This window comes from Microtus pennsylvanicus, chromosome 2, assembly GCF_037038515.1.
Source record: "Microtus pennsylvanicus isolate mMicPen1 chromosome 2, mMicPen1.hap1, whole genome shotgun sequence".
In the NCBI taxonomy this organism is placed as follows: Eukaryota; Metazoa; Chordata; class Mammalia; order Rodentia; family Cricetidae; genus Microtus; species Microtus pennsylvanicus.
In genome coordinates this window covers 9,496,880-9,513,030 of record NC_134580.1, presented here as the reverse complement: position 1 = coordinate 9,513,030, position 16,151 = coordinate 9,496,880, and the positions used below count along the sequence as shown (strand labels likewise).

At 50.2% G+C, this 16,151-nt stretch overlaps 1 protein-coding gene and 1 long non-coding RNA gene across 3 annotated transcripts in view; one reads left to right on the top strand and one right to left on the bottom strand.

Annotated features, from left to right (window-relative positions):
• Nucleotides 1-16,151, top strand: part of LOC142843116 (uncharacterized) — a 62,815-nt gene that overhangs the window by 13,813 nt on the left and 32,851 nt on the right. The window lies entirely within an intron of this gene.
• Nucleotides 8,704-16,151, bottom strand: part of Cacng2 (calcium voltage-gated channel auxiliary subunit gamma 2) — a 127,002-nt gene continuing 119,554 nt past the window's right edge. For both annotated transcript variants that reach the window (XM_075959991.1, XM_075959993.1), the window contains 2 exons: nt 13,740-13,880; nt 8,704-12,553 (listed from right to left, as the gene is read on the bottom strand). In XM_075959991.1, coding sequence (XP_075816106.1) covers nt 12,018-12,553; nt 13,740-13,880 — 677 coding nt within the window. In that variant the 3' untranslated portion in view covers nt 8,704-12,017. The remainder of the gene's footprint in view (nt 12,554-13,739; nt 13,881-16,151) is intronic.

Below are 16,151 nucleotides of genomic sequence, written 5' to 3'. Positions count from 1 at the left end.
GTTACTGGATGGTTAGGAATGGGATGAGGAAGAGATTGGGAAGCAGAAGGTCAAGGATAAGCAAAAGAGATGGAATTAAGTCAAAATGGTGATTTAAACCAGCAGCTCTGGCTTCTGGGCATGTGTGTGCGTGGTGTGTGTGTGTGTGTGTGTGTGTGTGTGTGTGTGTGTGTGTGTGCAAGGTCCTCCTGGGCTAGAGAGTTGTGGACCTGAGGCCAGAGAGACAGGTGCCATACAGACAACCCTGTGAAGTCTCTGCATCAGTCAGGAGGTCGGCTCTTTCATCCAGCGAACTTTTGGAGAGGATGTCCTTGCTGGGCACTGTGATGACACCACAAGGCAAATGGGACAGAGCTCTGGTCCCAAGGAACACCAGTTCCAGGCAAGGAGCTGATCCTCAAGTCCCTCCCTTCTGCGTCCACCGGCTCTTGGTATTGATCCACTGGGGTTGGAGCTGGCTGGAGCGGCGGGAGGAGGATGCCGCAGTGCTATTAGTGCAAAGACACGCTGTAATCTGTCAGTGTCTCCCTGAGCACAGCTGGCTGGGGAGCCGTCCTGCTGTTAACCCATCTTGTCCCTCAGCTTCCGACTGAGCATACAACAGGAAGCACCCCTCGCTGCCTTTCTCCAGAGGGGCTGTGAGTACATCTCCCAGTCACAAGCCCTGGTTCCCAAATGTCTCAGGCCGCCTTGTCTCTGTACCTGCAGTCACCAAATTCCATACCAAATGTGGCCACACCAAATATGCCCTCAGACATCTGTGTGTCCATCTGTTTCTGTCCATCTATCCATCCATCTATCCATCCATCCATTCATCCATCCTGCAATTAAACGTTGTTTGATTAGACTCAATACAGTTCAGCCCAACTAATTCATTTTGCCTTTATTGACTTCTTAAGATTAGTGACTTTGCCATGCGCTGAGCAGGGGCCAATGGTCAGAGACCGCGCCATCCTTCATGGCCATCTCTGACTGTCACCCTGCTAACCCACTTGCTGGTCCCTTTAGCAGAAGTCATTGGTTCTAAAGGACTCTCCTGTGGAAGATTTGTTGGCCTTCATGAGCCCCAGAGGAGATAACTGAGGCAGGAGAGGGGCCAGCCAGGAGCACAGGAGTTGGGCTCCAGGCAGGGAAGGGCTGTGGGCTGAGATCAAGCAGAGATGAGCGGGCATGACTTGAGAGATGAAGGCAAGCGAAGGGGCAAGGAGACCACTCCTGGAGCTGTGTGGTCTCCTGTGGTCCACGAAGGCTGGCGTCCTGTGAAGATGTAATCTCCAGAGACACTGACCTGCCTGGTTTATTATTACAGAGCCACCACTCTCTTGCTGTATGACCTGGACATGTAGCCTAGCCTCTCTGAACTCCATTTTAAAAATGGGAGCAATATTAAGAGCTATTGTGTAACATTGCTATTAGGACAAACACTGGCTGTGGTGAAATCTGTGCCTGGCACAGGGGGCAGTGCAGCAGTCTTGTGCTTTCCTCCTTCCCTCACTCCTGCTCACCCTCCCTCCCTCTCCCCCCATAGGGTCTTACATATCTGAAGATAAACTTGAACGTCTGGTTATTGGTATCACAGATGTGTGGTATCATGTCCTGTTTATACAGTCCAGGGCCTCATGTACATTGGGTAAGGTCTCTACATACTGAGCCATGTTCCCAGTGCCAAGCACTGAGGTGGCAACTTTCTTTCCCTTTTGGTGTCCCCTCTAAGCATCTCAGCTCCTAATGTTCTGTGAGGATTGTTAAACCACGGGAAAGGAAGGCTCAGAGAGGCTGTCCTGTGAGGACATCACACAGGGTGTGCGCGCTCTCTTCCTCTCTCTCTCTTCCTCACTCTCTCTCTGTATGTGTTTGTGTGTTAGATCACAGACAGACATTTCTTCTCCACTTCCCACTCTTTTCTGCATTTTCAAAAGCCAAGAAATTGCTGCTTCTCAAGGACTCAGATCTCTGAGATGCAAAGACTCTGAGGTGTCCACCCCAATGGCTGTCTGGGGCCCTCTTTGACTTCCTTTGTTTTGTTTTTTGTTACTGTGAATAGTTTCCTCTTGACTTTTATATAAACGGTTGTGTGTGTGTGTGGGGGGGTTATTTTCTGTGTTTTCTCTCTTTACCAGAAAGCTCAACCAAACCTCTGAAATGTCAACTTTGACAGCGAACGCTACAGAGTGGTAGTGCTTCTGCCCTGCTCGTCTCTCATATTAGGAAGCGTGTACCCTTTGTCATGTTGCTTCCTTTCTCCTTCTCTACGGCTTGTTTTCTACCTTATGATTTATGTGTCTTTTGCTGTGAGCTGTTCTACCAACAGCAGAGAGAAGCGAGCAGAGGTTGAATTGAAGATGGACGATTATAAATCACAAGGAAATACTTTAAATGAAACTGTGAGCTGCAGGGATGGGATGTGAGCGTGTCTGCCCCTCTCTCTCATCGTCTGGCTTTGCCTATGGCTTGGTGAGTTTGCATAGAAGCTGCGTGGTGTTTTTCTCTGTTGTGGTGTGAGCAATGGCTCTCTGAGCCACCATCTGGGTGCTTGGAATTGAACTCAGGACCTCTGGAAGAGCAGCCAGTGCTCTTAACCACTGAGCCATCTCTTTAGCCCGAGCAATGGCTCTTTTAAGTTTAGCTCTATTATTTACTTATTGTGCATGAATATGTGTGTGTGGTATATGTGTATGGCGTATATGCATGTGTGTGTGAGGGATGGTGCGCACTCTTGTGCATGCATGGAGGTCAGAGGAGGGCTTCGGGTGTCCCGCTCTTTTGCTCTCTGCCTCATTTCCTGGAGACAGGATCTCTCACCAAACCTGGCGCTAGACTGGCCACCCACAAACCTCAAGCAATCCTCTTGTCTCGACACCCCTCCCAGTGATAGGGTTTATAGGTGCGTGGGCAGTCACATGTAGCTGTTTAGTTATCTGCACATGGGTTTGTGCATAGGAGTGTGGTGCTTGTGGAGGACAGGGAAAGCCTGATGTCCTGGAGCTGGACTTACAGTTGTTGTGAGTCACCTGATGTGGGTACTGGGGATGGAACTCTGGGCCTCTGTGAGAGCAGTGCCCTTAGCGGTTGACCACTTCTCTTGTCCTTTCACCCAGGCTTTTGTGTGGATGCTGAGGTTTCAGGTCCTAATGCTTGCACAGCTATCACTCTTACTGCCCATGCCCTCTCCTGCCTTGAGCCCTCCATGCCACCCACACCCTGCTTTGATCTGGATTGTCTTCCTTCAACTCCCATTGGGTGGCCAGAGGTTTAGAGCACACCACACTTTCCCCCCAGCCCCACTGACTGCTCTGCCTATGGCGCTGTGGCGATGACCCTTTGAAGCCCCTGCTCACTCTCTCTGTGTCTCACATTCAGGCGGCTCCTCCCATCCAAAGAGGGGTTCTTTTTCTCACTCTCATGGAGCCAGGCCAGGCAGCAGCATACTCTTAATCCCCCTGCTTCGGCTTCCCGAGTGCCGGGATTGCACATGCATGCCACCATGTTGTTTGAATATGGAGCGGCTGGGTCTGAACTTTGACAAAGGTTCTAGAATCACCTTTAACCATCCTGTCACTGGGCCTCTTTAGCCTCAGTTTTGGTCTCTGTAGAGGGGGCACTAATGTCCACTTCCCGGAACTATGGCAATAGATAGTTTGACAATGCTTGGCCTGTTCTAACTTCCCAAGAAATCCCAGTTTACTAAGACAAAACAGGCAACAGGGCTGGACATGGGGTCACATGATTGCAATCTCAACATGTGGGAAAGCAAGGCAGGTCCAAAGTCAGTCTGAGCTATATAGGAAGATCCTGTTGTGTTAAAAATAAAACCAGAACAAACCAAACATGGGCTGAGAACGTAGTGCTTGCCTAGCATGTATGAGGCTCTGGGTTTGATCTGCAACACCGACATGAAAAAAAGAGGTAGAACAACGGGGCGGGGGAGGGGGAGCTTTGAAGGCTGCACTGCTAGGGCACCAGGGAGCTGCTGAATGCCTTTGGGTGAGAGAGAAACTATGGTTTAATTCAAGTCCTACCCTGTTCACTCCCTCCTGATCACCACTTCCGTCTGCCCAGTACTGCTGTGTGTATCACACCCTCCTGCCCATCTCTCAACTCCAGTGCTAGTCACTGGAGACTCCAGTGTGTCAGGCAGGATAGCTGATCTTGGTTGTCCACTTGACTGCATCTGGAGTCAACTAAGAAATCCGCTGCTGGTCCATCTCTGAGGGGTTTTCTCTGTAGGGTTATTTGAGTAGAGAGACCCACCCTAAATGCAGCAGCCCAGATACAGGAGGGAAGCAGCTTTGTTTTTTTCTCCTTGCCTTTGCATTTTGCTGCGAGTTTGAATTTCTTTATGGTGTCACAGCTGCCTCCACCACTGCTCTACATCTGTTTGCTGAGACCAGAACCAGCTTCCTCCCACTTCTATTATGGGCTGAATGAGAAGTGGGTTTCGTTTTGTTTTTAGACAGAATCTCAATGTATAGCTCTGACTGGAACCAGAACTGTCTTAGCAGACCAGGCTGACCTTGAAGCCACAGAGCTCCGCCTGCCTCTGCCCCTGGAGTGCTGGGATTAAAGGCATGTATCCTAATACCCAGCCCAGTGTAGACTGAAGACCAGCAGCTCTCCAGGAATTCTCCAAGCCTTCGTCATCAGCTTGGGACTACTGAGGCACCAAGCCTCGTGAACTGGTCTTTTACTGGCTTCCCAGCCTTTCTCATTGTTGAACTACATAGACTGTGCCGGGTAAGCTGGTCTAATAAATCCTCTTTCGATGTGTGTTACTGTATCTGTTCTATCCTTCTGGGTAATACTGGGTAACACAGGAGAGGGAGGCTGAGAAAGAGGAGGAATGACACATAGACACACACACACACACACACAGAGAGAGACAGATAGAGACAGAGAGAGAGAAAGAGAGAGAGAGAGAGAGAGAGGAGAAACTAAGAGACAGGTTCCAGCCATCTACCTTCATGCTGCGCTTCTCTGTCCTGACAGATTTTAGGAGCACTACACACATAGACATGTACCCTTAATGCAAAGTGTGTGTCTGTCTGTCTGTCTTGTGATCCTGACCTCTGTGACATAGTGAGGTCTCTATGCCTGCTCCCACACATCAGTGTATAGGTGACCTGGGCCACAGAGATGAGGAACACAGGGAATCATTAGTAGGGGCCAGGCACACCCTCTGTCTCATACCAGTCTTCCCTCCTCCCCTTGCCACAGCAAGTTTCTGCTATTATGGGAGCAAGATCAAGTCTTGCAGACTGAGCAAACATGCTTCTATGAATGGGTCAAATTCCAGAAGTGCGAGTTTGTGTGTGTAGGTGTAGGATGTACATGCGCAGTTTATACATGGATGCACACACATGAACACATGCTTTGGGGTATAGTTGTGTCTCTAAGGTATATACACCTGAGCCCATATGCAAACATGCCCCTATGGATTTTGGCAGTGATATTTAGGTAAATGTTTAGCAACTGGTTTTTCATTAAAAAGAAACTCTACTCCCTGGCCTTTGTTTATGGTGTGAACATTTCCACAGGGGCCCACATTAAGCTGCCAAGGGGGTGTGGCACCTTCTGAGGGGGAAGGAGATGCACATGTTTGGACTGCAGGAGCTGCGTAAGTCTGCTGAATACCCGAGGACTGGATTTGCATCTGTGACTGCCAGTGGTAGGCAGGGCCAAATCCTGTCTGTGACTGGCAGAGAGAAGTCTGCATGCTGGCCAGGAGATGCAGAACCTCTGTGCTAGTGGAGCAGGAGGGAGGGAGCTGGGCACCAGCCAGCTTTTTACCTGTCTCTTGGAAGCTGCTCCAAATGGATGCTCCTTGTTAGGCTGGCCTTGATGCTCTTTGAGACAGCACACTCTGCCCTACTGTATGGATGCACTGAGAGATGCTGTCTGGTAGTTGGAAGGGTGCAGCAAAGGAACCAGTCCGGTGTGGAGATGAAGGAGGAGGGAGGTGTCCCTCAGACCTCTTTTCCATGGGATAGTGGGTAGGTTGAGGAGACAAGAAGCTGGGGCCCTTGGCTGATAAAAGCCAGTTTGCTAGAATATGACTTTCTCTCTCTGGCCTCCAATGGGGGCTTCATCAACAAGAAACAGGCTTCCCAGAAATTTCTATAGCTCTTGACTGGATCTACTGGATCCAGAGTCCTGAGGCTGGGTTTGTAGTGTTGGGATCTCTGTTCAAAAGCCATAGGGAGGCTGGGGATATAGTTTGCATCAGTAGAGCTCCTGATTAGCATACATGAAGCCCCTGCACCAGCTTGCAAACCACACAAACATGGTGGTGGTATACTTGGGAGGTAGGCAGAAAGATCAAAAGTTCAAGATGATCCTTGGTTACATAGGGTGTTCAAGGCCAGCCTGGGCTGCAGGAGAATCTGTCTTACAAAACAGGAAAATCTGTCTTATAAAACAAACAAGCAAGCAAACAAACAAGAAAACATAGGCTCAGCTACCACTAGCTAGTCAGGGGCCCTTCTGGGGCCTTGGCTGGCCCTCAGGGTCTTTGCGTTAGTCCTGTCTAGAGCAGAAGAGGACAAACTTCTGGCCAAGGAGATGCTCTTGCAACATGGAGGCCCCACCATGTTGTAGGATCCGCTTTGGAGACTAGCTCTCTGAATTGCTGACTGAAAGATCCTGTAGAACCAGCTTCCATCTGTGCTCCAAAAGGTGAGCTTTCAGAAGTGGCTGTTCTGAGGAGGTCATGTGTGTGTCCCGCAGTGAGAGGTTTCCTGCTTCTGTTGAGTGGAGATGGGAGCTGGAGGGAGGGGAAGGCTGGGGGTAGAGAAGCCATGGTCAGGACTACGTTGGCTGCTATTGAGGTACAGGACCTGGCAGGGTAAGACTTCTCCCAGTGAACCTTACCATGAAGTTGTATGGTCAGGACAGGAGAGGACATGTTACCAGGTTCTCAGTTTGATTTGTAGCTGTTGGCATTTGGTTTATAATCCCTGAGCCGCTTTCGGTGAGCTTGCCTTGGGGTCCCATGCTCATTCAGGGTGAGCCCCAAAGAGCCTGGAATTTATGGGGTTGAGGTTTGACAGTATATCCCCTATGGGCTAAATTGAGCAGGCCATTCTGAATGGTGGATCTTCCCATGGACCTTTCTGGGCCTCTGAGTGTGGGACCTTGCTCTTCTTGGGTTGGTGTGGCTCTCACTTCATCCTTTTCCTCACCAGTCCCGGGAGCGGGATTCTGGCTCAGCTCCCTCCTCTAACACTGGACCATAGTTTGCTTCACAAAGGCCTCCTGGTGGTCTCAGCCACTGCTATTCACTATTTCGCTATGTGTCAGCATTGGGACCATAGCAGCTGGAGCCCAATAGTCCCCAGAGCTGGGTGACAGACTGTGGCTTGTTTACAGTGACTTCTTTCCCCTTTCCCTGCTTTGTCTTAGCTTTCTAAAGGCAAATATTAAAATAACCTGGTAGGGCTTGAGAGATGGCTCAGTGGGTGAAACCCTCGCTGTGCAAACATGAAGACCTGAGTTTGAATCCCCAGAACCATGTAAAAACTGGGCTTATGGTGTGTCTGTGTCTCCTTCCAATAATACTAATAAAACAGGCCAGCAAATGCCACCCATTTTAACAAAGGAGTGTTCATGTGTCTGTGGTGATAATGGCTGTCAGTGAGTGAGGTAGCTGGAGCTCCAGCCGGCAAGCTAATGACTCCACTATAAACCAGCTCGGCTCTGTTTTCCGCTGCACAGCCATCTACCTTCTAGGTCAAGGGCAACAGATTCAGAAAGGTGACAGGCAGGTGGGTCAAACTGGTGGTCAGGTCGGGAGGTGGCTTAGTTGCTAGAGTGCTTGCTGGCATGCATGGGATAATGGGTTTGGTCCCCAGCAGTGGGCAAAAGGGATATGGTTAAAGAATGCCCCCAAACTTCAGATGTGCACCAGATGAGTGTTTTTTGGTTTGCTTTCTAAGTCTTGATTTGATATGACACTCTTGCTTTCCTCTAAACCTGTCTAACATCACAGATTTTGATGTTAGAGGTGTTCCCAATGAAACAGATTCTATTCACATGTAGAGGTGTTAAAGGCCCTCCTTCCGTGAGCAGACCAGCCAGGGCTAAATGCTGGTTTTGGCCGTCACCAGCTGCCCTTTGGGGCCTCTCTCCAAGGTCAAGATCAAACCTTCTTATCTCTTCCACTTTGTCAAGTGAGAGTCTCCTACAAGACCCACCCCATTCTTGTGGCAGCTCCTGGCGCCCTCTGAAGATTCTAGCCTGTAGGAAGCCTTCAGAGCCCAGCATCCTGTCTGTCTATTGCACAGACAAGGAAAGGGGCAGTGGGCTAGTGAGTGGGGGCTGGCTTGTTGAGAGGGGAGAGAGCTCAAGGATGGTATAAGCTCTGCTTTCAAAAATGGGGGCGCAGTCATGTGAGGAGGGACCAGAGTTGCTGGGGCGTGAAGGGAAAGGACTGACAGTGACAGCAGGGACTTGCCAGAGAGCTGCTTGGCACTGGCCTCCGCCACATATGAGGGGGCAAGCTCCCGGTCACAGGAGGCATGGAATTGTCACGAAGGAATGCTGACGAGAGGGATTCCTGACTTTGGAAGTTGGGACGCTTTACTGCATGTCGTCTGTGTCTACTTTTGCTCAACTCTGGGAGTTCTCAGCAACTCTGAGAACCTGCTTTAAATGGGATGCCAGAGTTGGGAAAGCAAAGAAAGGAATTCATGGAAGTGAGGACCAAGCTATAAAAAAAAATCTTTATTTCATGTACCAGGATTTTGTTTTTTTGTCGTTTTGTTTTGTTTTTAGGTTTCTTCTTTTTAAAATTTTTTTCTGTTAACAGTCTGGAAAAAAAAAAGGACCCACCAAGAAAATAAAATGGGATATTGGTTTCTTGAATTGACCAGAGCTGGGTATGAGCTGTCAGTCATCACAGGAAGCATTGCCCCTTCCCTCCAGGCCCTCTAGCCCTTTCTTGGTCAGTCATGCTGATATTACCTCTCACCCACAAGTCCTTGGGTGGCCTGACCCCAGGTCTCACTGCCTGGGAAGAAGTTTGATTGCTGCTCAAATACTTGGCCAGAGCTCAGGGAGCTGGGACCACAGTTCCTCCGCAGAGAGGAGCAAACATGTATGGCCCTTTCCTGTGTCTCTAGGCCTTGATCTGGGGTGGTCTGGAATCAGCTGGGTCTTGGGCAGGGCTGAGCGAGGAAGGATAAGGTGCTATTTTTGCCCAGTTTGGAAGGTGTTCTGACCTCCCTGCATATTAACTAGCCTGCAGATCTGAGCCATGGGGCCAAAGGCCTTTCCTGAACTTCTGGGCTAGACTAGCCTTGTGCGGACCTGGGAGGAGAATGTTCCTCTTCCAGACACAAGACAGGAAGCCATAGAAGCCTTCCTCAGCATGCCTCCCAATTCCAGAGAGTTTCAGCAGAGAACACTCAGAGCAGGCCGCTGCCAGCATAGCAAAGCCAAGCAGGAGTCTGGTTGATGCGAGAGGAGCAGAGCTCACACTCGGGGTAGGTGGTAGCCTCTCCCCAAGGCTACTAGGAAATGGTTAGCCTGTTCTCGTTGTCCTGGCCCTTACCTCTTTGGGGAAGGAGAAGGGTAAACCTGAGTGCTCCCCCAATTCACTCTGGGGTGCAAGCTGACATTTGCCTGGGAGAGTGTCCTGCAAGCAATTTCCACACAGGGAGATCTTTTACCCCAGAAGACCTGCTTTTCCACTGACCCCAAAGACAGCAGGGGACCCGTCTTTCAAAGAAGCCTCCCCACTCACTATGACTGGGGTTATAGCATTCAAAAAGGGAAGGCAAATGAGTTTTGGGGACAGTGTGTCTCCCTGTCTTCATGGCAGGATAGTTGCTCCCATAACATACATTAATTTTTGCTTTGACACTGGATGTGGGGTTGGGGGCTGGGGAACACAGTGAGGAGGCACATGGTGTGTGTGTGTGTGTGTGTGTGTGTGTGTGTATGTGAGAGAGAGAGAGAGAGAGAGAGAGAGAGAGAGAGAGAGAGAGAGATTTAGGAATGCTCTCAATGTCATCAGAACTGCATTGATTGCTCCTGGCCATTTTCCACTGGATTGGGCTGGTGGCAGATCTTAAAAGTCACATGCAAATTAAGAATGGACCTTTGTTGTTAAAGCCAGTCTGTCCATGAATTGACAGTGAGACACCAAGGCCCAGAGAGGCCACACAGCAATGAAGTCTAGAATACAGATGGGAGCCCTTCCAGGTACGAGAATGTGGTGTGCTCATGTGTTCGAGTGTGTTCACGTGTATGCAAGGTACAGTGGGGGGGGCACACAGGAGCACAAAGGCCAGTGATGGAGTTGTTGGGCTGGTTTCCATGGCTTTGGAGGGCATAGGTCAGCTGCCTCCAGCCACACCCCCGGCTGTGTGTTGGATGGGAAGAGTTGTCGTGGGGACAGGAGTGGTGGCTGCAGCACTGAGCCTAGGGGACAGGGGTTGTGGGTGTGACTGTGGGTGGGATGGGGGCAGGGGTGCCTCCCCTCTCCGTCAGCAGCACCTCCCTGCAGGCAAGAAGAGACCTCTTCTGCAGTCCCCAGGAAGATGGTAGGCCCTTTCTCCCTTCTCTCTGGCTCTGTGCCCAGCTCACATCTCTCCCAATGGGTTTTATTTGTTTGTTTTTAATGGATTTCTATATTTGTTTTCTGTTTTGACTTTACAAGTTCCCTGCTAAATTTTAAGTCCCCCTCCCCACCCCGATTTTTGTTTTCACAGTTTAAAGCTGGAAAAGAATTAAAAGAAAAAAATACTACTTGATTTTTCTTGCAAGTAAATTCACTTATTATATATTTACATTTATTTATAGTCTGTGGTTTTTTTATTAAAAAAAATCACCACTTGTTTTCCTTTTTCTTTTGTAAAAAGAAACCTTTTTGCAATGTCGTTGTTGGACTCACTGAGTCCCCAGAGGGGCATCAGTGAGTCCACAGACCCCCAAAGGGTCAAAGAGCCCCCTTTCCAGGCGGCTGGGGGCCTGTGAGTGTGGGGGTCCACCATCGCCCCAGGGTCATCTAATGGCCCTGAGGTGAGGGGTGAGGAGGGACGGCTGCTCTATATCCCCTGGGGGTGGGGTCTCCTGCCTCCAAGGACAGGAGCTCAGGTTACTGACCCCCCAAAAGCTCCCCCTGAGGATCCCAGGGATCTGGCTTCTCTGTGAGCCGCCAGCAGTCATCCCTTCTCCTTCCCTTTCCCCAAGGCCTAGGAAGTCATCACAGTGGGTTAAGGACCATTAAGGACTGGGAACCTGGGGCTGGGTGGCCCCAAGTGCACCACCTCCAGGCACCTAACGGACAGGGGCGGACCAAGGGCTTGGGTCACCTGGAGGCCTGCAACTGTCCCATTGATGCTGAGTAGAGCTGGCTGCAGAGCCATTGAACTTCCCCAGCATCCCAGGGCCCAGCCAGGGATCCAGGGGCTTGGCAGTGACCATTGCTCCCCTGGCCCCGGGGGCCCTGAGTCTCTACCCTTACTCTCCCCGGGAGGCAGGGCCCTCTGGGGTTAAAGGGAAAAGAATGTGGTTTTATTTTAAAACTCTCCCTGCAGTTAAAACAAAACAGAAACAAAAACAAAGGCAACATAAACCCTAATAAATACTCTCTTGCTTTCTTCATTTTTTTTGTTTTTTTGTCTTTTTTTTCTTTACATTATCTTGGTTCCCTTTTATTTTTTCATTTAAATTGGTTTTTATTAAATGTTAAAATAATGGTACATGGGAAATCATGCATTTTCTTTTAGATTTATTTTCTATTTTAATTTTATCCCTCTTGCTTTGTTTAAAGTTTGTCTTCCCTCGGTTATATTTTTCCCCGCATAGCCTGTGGTTTTGATTTTGTTCCTCTTGTATTTTGTTCTTTTTTTAAAATTTACTTGCTATGTTTTTCTCTTTTTTTGTTGTTTTTTGTTTTTTGTTTGTTTGCTTGTTTGTTTGTTTGCTTTTTTGCGTGTGGAAGGTTTCCCCGTGGCTGCTGCGGTCCCTCCCCCGCCCGCGGGCCAAGCCTCCCAGGTCCCCCGGTTCCACGGTCTTCATACGGGCGTGGTCCGGCGGTTGGCTGTGTTGGCGTGGAGAGAGTCCTTGCTGTCCTTCTGGATACAGTTGTGGACCTGGAGAAAGCTGTTATCCCTGTCCGAGTTGTAGGTGGCGGTGGGCGTGGTGGCAGCCTTCAGGGGGTCCCTACTGAGGGTATACATGGAGATCTCCGTGGACGGCAGGGTGTTGAAGCCCTTCACGCCCACGGGCGAGGCGTCCCTGGAGTGAGAGGGCTCGGTGGAGCGCGAGCTGGAGCGGCTGCGGCGCTGGTAGCGGTAGCGGTAGCTGGGGATGCGGGTGATGGCGGAGGCCTGGAGGTAGTCGGTGGCGCGGGCCGTGGCCCGCAGCTGTTTGTGGCGGTCGATAAACATGTGCACGGCCAGCACCCCGACCATCTCGGCGATGATGAAGGACAGGGCCCCGAAGTAGAAGGACCAGCCGTAGGAGTAGCTGTTCTTTTTTGAGTCACTCTTGGAGGGGTCTCCAGCATTGGCTGATATATACACGATGATTCCGATGATGTTACTCAGACCTGCGGGGGGGGGGGGGGGAGAAGTGGTCAGAAAGGAGAGATGCTAGGGGGATGAGAGGCAAGGGCAGGGCTTGATCTTTAGTTTCTATGAATACGATGAACCTGAGGAGGGTAGACCTGGAAGCTCCCTATTATGATTTTGAGTTTTAAACTTTGTTTCTTTCTTTATTTGGGTATGAGTGGACCATGACCTGGGTGTGGAGGTCAGATACCTTTTGGGAGTTGGTTCTCTCCTACTATTGAGTTGAGTCCCAGGAATGAAACTCATGTCATAAGGCTTGGTGGAATGCTTCTTTCCCCACTGAGCCATCTTGCTGGCCCCGCCTCAATATCTCATCATGCTGACTGTTCATAAAGCCCAGAGGGGAGGGACCAGTGTTGGCAAATATGGGCAGGCAGAGGGATCTTATGAAGCATGAGGTAGTGGCAGCAATTTATACAGTTAGCTGAGTACTCACAACGGCTTTCCCTATCCAGTGCTCCGCAAACAGGCTGCAGATGGGGACATAGGGTGTGTGTGGGGGGGTGTTAAACACCATGCTCAGTCCACAACTGGAATGGCAAGAGGGGCCGAAGTCTTTAGACACAGTGGCCACAGTCTGAGTTTTCCAATCAGCAAACTGGGGCTAAGGCAAGACCTTACTCCTACAAGACCCCGGAGAGGACTGGATGAAGGAACACAGGTGAATGTTCTTGAAAGAGAATGACCTGGGACAAGGTCAGCGCTCTTAGGGGGCAGACAGATTTATTAAATGGCGTATGATACAATTTTTGTTGTTCCTTGGACATCTGAAGTCCTTGTGATAGGTCATGTGACATCATGGAACAGCTAAGATGTGGGGCCTGCCTGCTCCACTGGCTGGGACGGTGTAGGGCAGTCTTCCTTGGCTTCCATTGTGCAGCTGGGCATCATGCAGGATAGAATGGGAAAGGGTGTGTCCCTTGGTACTTCTTCCTCTGCCTCTTCCTCAGTTTGCTTGTGCTAGGAGGTCAGAGGGCAAAAGAAGTGGGCCTGATGTTACCAGGGTGTCAGCCTTTTCCTCAAGCGGTCGGAGGAAGATAGGACATTGGGCATAGAGACGGGGGTCTGTGCACTCGAGTCCTAGCTCATTGCCCTGGGACACAGCCTGTAGCCCGAGCAGGAGATACCATACCCCCATCCTCTCAGTGCACGTCCCTGCCTTACCTGCAGACACGAAGAAGATGCCAGCGCTCAGGATGATGTTGTGGCGTGTCTTGTAAAACTCGCTTGCTGCGATGCAGAGGCCACCCATGAAGAGCAGGATCACACTCAGGATCGGGAAGATACTCGAGGCCCTGACGGCCCCTGCAGAACACAGAGCACAGAGGCTCAGTAAGGGGGAAGGGATGGAGATGGAAGGATGCAGGGAAGCTGGGTGGGGGGACCAGCACACAGGGTGCAGGGCTTCACGAATGTAGCCCTGGTGTCCAGGTGGTTTAGCAGCATGAGGAAGGGAAGGAAGCGGGGGTCCCTGCCCAGCTCAAAGTCCCCTAAGAGCTCTCCATGACTTTAGGACCAGACTCCAGAACCCTGCCAGATATACAGGGCCTTGTGTCATTTGGCCTTCACCGGGTCCAGCATCCTGCCTTTTGGCCTCCATGTTTTCTTGCCCTGGCAAGTCGGCCTCCTGGGATGTATCATCTCATGCCATACTTAGCTTCCTTACTAGCATGCCTTTCCTGTTCTCTTTCTCTCAGCAAACTTCTACTCATCTCTCAAAAACCCAGTTCAAAGTCTCCTCCTCGGTATCACCTTCCCTGGCTTCTTTCTATAAAAACCATTAGTTCCCTCCTCCTTGGTGCTTGGAGGTACTTGAGGCTATTAGGAGGCAGGTGGAGTCACGGGGCTTGGACTGGAATCTGGCTGTAGCATTTATTAGCTATCTAAGTTTGGGGATGCCATCTTTGAGGTGTCCACACCTCAGTAAGACAGGGATGGTCTGTCTCCAAGGAGCGTTGTGAAGGCTAAATGAGTCACTTTGGGTACTGGATTTATAAAATACGTCCACATATGTCATAGTTAGTGCTTGCTTGTATGTAGATTTTCATCACAAGTCATAGAGCCCAAAGGGCTGTCTATGCCTCTTTTTATAGCTTCCTTCTTCACTTGCTCTTTTCAGAGACACAGGAGACCCCCAGTGCGTACCCGTGGAGTGAACAAAGTGGTTCAGAAAGGGTAGCAGGCAGGCTCATTGCAAAGAGATAGTGGAAAAGAGATACTCAGGGCCTTGGGATGAGGGAGCAAGGAAGGCTTTAGACGCTTAGACTTTCTAAGGATACTTAGAAAGGATATAGAGGGGAGGGTAGCCGCAGGGCAGCGAGAGGGCATGGACACACAGGGGAGTGAGGCTGGGTGTGTCTGTTTGGGGGGTCAGCATTTAAGGAATGCCAGTCAGCAGAAGCTCCTTGGGTCCCTGTAAAACCATACTCCTTATCCAGGGCCAACTGCATACCAAGTAACATCATGACCTAGTTGATGCCAGGTTCCTGGAACTGTGACCAGGCAGGGGATGGAACTGAAGGTCGGGGGGCCTGCTTAGATGTTATGGTTGCCTCTGTGGCTACCTCCCCCTGGGTGCTGTAGATTAAACCCAAGGCCCCCCACATCCTAAGAAAGTACCCTACCACTGATCCGCACCCTCAGCTCTCCTTTTACCTTTCTAGACAGGGTCTAAATTGTCCGGGTTGTCCTTGAACTCCCTCTGTAGCCCACTGAAGTTAGGATCTGTCTGCCTCAGCTTTCTGAGTGCTAGGACGAGAGAGCTCTATCACCGTGGCCTGGTGCCTCTATGGCTCCCTCAGTGGTTTCTAGTCAAGTTGGGGCTTGTAAGTCATGGGTCCTTTGAGCCAAGCCCAGGGACTGGTTATGATATAGTTTGGGGATGAAGATGCCAGGTATGTCTTTATCCTTGTCCTTTTGTGTGGCCAAAGGCTGAGGATCTGTGAGAGAAAATCCCCCCTCTCAATCTCTCTTTCTCCCTCCCTTCCCCCCTCTCTCTTTCTGTCTGTCTTTCTTTCTTGACAAGTTCTCACTATGTAGCCCTGGCTGGTCTTGAACCAGGGATCCTCTCACCTCAAGTGCAGGGATTATAGGTATGCATTGCCATGCTAGCTAGGGAACAGCTCCTCTTCCTGTTCTTTCTTCAAATTCCCAGAGATCTGCCTGCTTCTGCAGTACTGATGATATTAAAGGGACAGATCTGGACTTTTAAACAGAATTTTAGGGAGTTCCTTGTAACCCCACCCCTTACCTATGATAGCATCTAGATGCTCACTACTGCTCTTTGGTGAGTAGACGGCTTTATGGTGGGAGCAGAGGACCTGATGGCATGCAGAGTTCTATATCCAGGCAGGTCCCAGATGGAGGTCGGGCCAGAGACTTACTCTGAAGTCTTAGCACCCTGCAGGAGGGCTGCTTTCCTCCCTAGGCCTTTGGGAGATGTGTTCTCTTGTAAACTAATTCTTAGAAAATACATTGTTTCTAACTGGACCCCAACCCAAGCCCTCATGTGCATAAACATGGAGACAGACAGACACACACACACATGTGCACACATTCATAGTCCATAGCTTCCTT